The sequence below is a fragment of the Garra rufa genome, chromosome 19, assembly GCF_049309525.1.
Source record: "Garra rufa chromosome 19, GarRuf1.0, whole genome shotgun sequence".
NCBI lineage: Eukaryota > Metazoa > Chordata > Actinopteri > Cypriniformes > Cyprinidae > Garra > Garra rufa.
Genome location: NC_133379.1, coordinates 11,677,668 through 11,682,547, shown reverse-complemented (window position 1 = coordinate 11,682,547; position 4,880 = coordinate 11,677,668). Strand labels below are relative to the sequence as shown.

At 29.7% G+C, this 4,880-nt stretch overlaps 1 protein-coding gene across 1 annotated transcript in view; it reads right to left on the bottom strand.

Annotated features, from left to right (window-relative positions):
- Positions 1–2,901: 2,901 nt before the first annotated feature.
- Positions 2,902–4,880, bottom strand: part of ccni2 (cyclin I family, member 2) — a 9,553-nt gene continuing 7,574 nt past the window's right edge. The window contains exon 6 of the mRNA XM_073823949.1: positions 2,902–3,839. Coding sequence (XP_073680050.1) covers positions 3,519–3,839 — 321 coding nt within the window. The 3' untranslated portion in view covers positions 2,902–3,518. The remainder of the gene's footprint in view (positions 3,840–4,880) is intronic.

Below are 4,880 nucleotides of genomic sequence, written 5' to 3'. Positions count from 1 at the left end.
CTGTTGGGATGTGCTTTTTGTTGCTTGGACTTTGATTTTACAAAAATAAAACTGAAAGTAGCCTATAGTGAGGTGAAAAGAAGGTCAAAAGCTAAACATTAAATAAACATTCACGTCAGGGGTGTTTTTTTGAGAGGGTATATCAATGGAAAATGCACAGTCTTTTTTCAGATTTCCTTTCAGAAATTTGTGGACAGTAGGAGCCATCAAGGCTTGTTTATTTGATCAAAAATACAGTAAAAATTGTGAAATATTATTATGATTTAAAAAAATCTGTTTTCTATGTATATGTTATAAAGTGGAATTTATTCCTGTGATCAAAGGTGTATTTTCAGCATCATTTCTCCAGTCTTCAGTGTCACATGATCCTCCAGAAATCATTTAAGAGACGTTTCTGAACAGAAAACTGTTAAAAACAATTGTGCTGCTTTGTATTTTTATGAAAAGCATGATAGATTTTATTTTTCAGGATTCTTTAATTAATAGGAAGTTCAAAAGAACAACTTTTATATGAAATATAAACCTTTAAAACATAATAAATGTCTTTACTGTCACTTTAAATCAATCTAGTGAATCCTTGCTGAATAAAAGTATTAAGTTCTTTTTTTTTTAAAAACGACCGACTGAACGTTTGGTCCTAGTAAGTATATTAAATTAAGTTTATTAAAAAAACATGCTCTATTAGAGTTTATTTCAAGGTACAGTGTACTCCAAATTAAATTTGTCATTTATTTTCCTTCTCCATTCAAAACCTGTATTACATCATATTTTATTATAGTTTAAAATGAAATTCCAGATCTCTTTTTTGATTTTAAAGATTTCAATTAGAAATCTTACTTATTAAACAATGTTGTCTTATTCAAATTCTAAAAAAGATCAATAGATAAAAATATACTAATAAAGTGGCAAAATAAAGTGAAGCACTACACTTATACTACTCTTTTACTGTAGTAAAACCAAGGTTAATTTTCTGTTTGTATTTGTGCTTTCTTTTTTCTTTATAAATGTATTGCCTTTGATTGTTTGTTTTCTACTGTTTAAGAAAAAATATCAGATAAAAAGATTTGTGAAACTAAGGAAGCCTGAAAAAAGAAAAATGTTTCAGAATTCTGACTTTTTCTCAGAAATGCGTTACACAAACTCGCATTTCTAACTTTTTTTCTCGCAATTCTGAGAAAAAAGTCACAATTCTGAAAAAAGTCAGAATTGTGAGATATAAACTCGAAAGTCTTTTTACGAGATGGTCTCAATTGCAAGAAAAAAAAGTCAGAATTGCCAGTTTATTTCTTGCATTTGTGAGTTTATATCCCACAGTTCTGATTTCATATCTAGTAATTCTGACTTTATAATTTGTGACTGTGTGCTTATCTCACAGTTATAAAAAAAAGGTCAGAATTGTGAATTTATATGACGCAATTCAGAGATGTAAACTCGCAAGTGCAAGATAAAAAATTACCCTATCCATATATCCATATGAAATCACCATTTGAAACAAATGATTCGTGAATCCGCACCGTAGTCCCAATCTGAATCAGATGATTCGCCATCCGTACTCCGAAGTTTCGTTCTAAAGCAAAAGATTTGCAAACCTGCTCCAAAGTCCCTTTAAATAATGATTCGTGAATCATTTGACTCAGATCATGCATTGTGAATCATTTGATTTGTGAAATGATTCAAAAACCCATTTCGATCCAAATTAAGTGATTCGCAAACCTGCACGGAAGTCCCGATTTGAATCAAATGATTCGCGATCCACGCTCTGAAGTCCCTATCTGAATAATGATTTGCGAATCATTTGACTCAGATCGTGCATTTTGAATCATTTGATTTGTGAAATGATTCAAGATCCCTTTTCAATCTAAATAAAATGATTCACGAACCCACTCCGAAGTTCTCCGATTTAGTCCCTAAATCAAATGATTTGCGATATGTGATTTGAAGTTCTGATCTGAAACAGATGATTTGCAATGTGTGATTAAATTGGAGCGCTTCGAAACTGTGAATCATTTTGCGACGCATTGGTCAGTTTCATGCTTCATGCATTACATGCTTTTAAAAATGATGACAAGCAATGTCGAAATTTGAAAATCAATGGCTTGATCTGTGTTTTATCTTTTCATGTCTTTAACCATGTTAATATGACATTGTCAGTACTACTACTGGCTTAGCTTACTAGTTTTATGACATAAGAAGCGAAAAAAAAAGTTATAATTTAATTTAAGTTTTGCATGAAAAAAAAATGTGTGCTTAGTAAAAAGGTTTCTTTCATAGATACATTGTGTTTTAATAATTCAAGCATTTTTCAAATAGCTTGTTTTTTTTAAAGTGTTTTCCAGGCCTTAAGGTGAGATGCTGCAAGTGAACAGGGTTAAAAAAAAAAACAACTAATAGTTATTACTTACCCAGTTGATTGATTTTGATCATTGCAAAAAAAAAAAAAAAAAGTTTTCTAAAATGTTATTTTTAAAATGCAAATGAGGCATTGTTTAATGAAATATGTGCTAATTTGCATACATTTCCAGTACAAAAATCTAAACACTGGATGAAGTCAGTTTCAAAATTAATTTTTTTGGACATTTTACAGTCAAAGATTTTTATAGAGGGAATTTTGGGCATCTCATTTTGTCACAACATAATACTTAAAACAGACAGGAACAAAAATGTAAAGTTTGGTGTGTGTAAGCGCTACTGCAGTGGAGATTTATGGCTCAGTGTAGGAGAAAACAGCCTTTAAAAATATGTATTGTAATTGAAATCTATTGACACAAATAGATAGTGTTTTCTTTCCACTAGTCTAAAAAAAAAAAAACTTTATGAAACACCAAAAAGCCCAAAATCTCAAACTTGATCGGTGCAAAACGTTCCTCTTAAATATCAAAAAGTCCAGTTCAAGTACTTCAAGCACCTTGTACGAACCCTGTAAAACTGTACTTTCCTCTAGTGTTATAATTAAACATCTGCCCTGGCACAATAAGAAAACTAAGAAGAATAAGCGTAGTGTCAATCTGCTTTTATTCAATGGAAGGACACACAAACATAATAAATGAACAATCCCTTTCAGAAAATGAATTTTCCATTTGTTTCATTTCAGAAAAGGAATTTGATATCCATAGCTGCCTTAAAAAAGGGTTGGGAGGAGGCGTTTTTGGTTAAAACATTAGCAGGGAAACAAAAACATTGAAATATCTGAATAGAAATGTAATCTCCTCTTCACATTAATACTAGAAATCAAGACGGCAACATTATTCTGGCGATACAAAATGTCAATAGATATAAATTCCAAAACGCATAACACTATAAAGCATGAATCAATTGAACAACATAAGATTTCTGTTAAAGCACCATAATCGTTAAAGCATTATACTTACAGTATGAAGATACAAATCATATAAAACGCCAAAGTACAAAAATATATAAAAAAGACAAGATCAAACGTAAAGAAATCTCAAAAATCAAAGTGCTGCATAAGGTTTTCATAAAAGGAATAGAAAAGTGCCGATATTCATCCACACGTTAGCTTATTGACTAGAAGAGGGCCGTAACGGAGGACAAGGTGAGATTTGTTCTTGCGTATCTTGCAGTCTATAGTTTCCAGTTTTCAAAGACATGTCCTCATCATAAAGGCACCAGAAACCGTCGTAGAAGTCGTCCATATCTTGGTCTCCTTTCTTGGTCTTTTTGTTTCCATCTCCATCGTCCTCCTGCACGTCATGTCCCCTGAATGCCAGCATGCTGGCGGCGTCCAGAATATAAACGGCGTTGGTGGGTAAGGAGAGCTCGAGGCCGGTCAGATACTCATCCACAATCTCCTTGCAGCAGATGAACTCGGTGCTTTCGATCTAGAACAAATGCAAACATGCATGGGAGTGAAATTAAGCCAAAATCTGCAACGGATGGCATGGACAAAGTGCTTCATGGAGTTGTTGTCGACCCAAAAATTAAAATGCTGTCATTAAAGCATCACAAAAGTGGTCTATATGATGTTAAAGTGTTCAGAAACCATGCAATAGCTTTAGGTTTCCAAAGAGAGAGCTTTTTTTTTTTACACAAATTATAAAATCTTATGGGTTTTAAACAACATTATGGTAAGCAAATTGTTCATTTTTGGACAATTGTGACACTGGACCACCAAACCAGTCAAAATGGTCATTTTTTTGAAACTGAGATTTATATTTTCTAAAATATGGAATCTAAGGGTGTGCCAAAAAAAAAAAAAAAAAAAAAAAAAAAAAAAAAAAATCAAAATATTGAGAAAATCACCTTTAAAGTTGTCCAAATGACGTTCTTAGCAATGCATAGTACTAGTAAGTTTTGATACATTTATGGGAGAAAACGTACAAAATATCTTCATGGAACATGATCTTTACTTAATATCCTAATGATTTTTGGCATAAAAGAAAAATCAATAATTTTGAACCATACAATGTATTTTTGACTATTGCTACAAATATACCTGTGCTACGTAAGACTGGTTTTATATAGAGACGATTGAGATATAAAGAGATATAATATATATATTAATAAAACAATAATTAAATAATATAATAATATTATTAAATTATTAAAAATGTATTATAATTAATGTAAAATTAATTAAATAATCTAATAAAAATTAAATATAATAGTAATAATAATAATAATAATAATAATATAATAAATAAATAAATAAATAAATAAATATATAAATTAAATAAAGTCTATTAATAAAAATGAAATGATATAACAAAAACAATAAAAAAAAATGAATAAAATAAAAATAAATTAATAAAAAAATAAAAATAAATAAAAAATGAATAAAAAAAAAAGAATTAAAAAAACAAATAAATTAATAAAAAATGAATAAAAAACAAATAAAAAAATAAAAAAATGAATAAAAATAA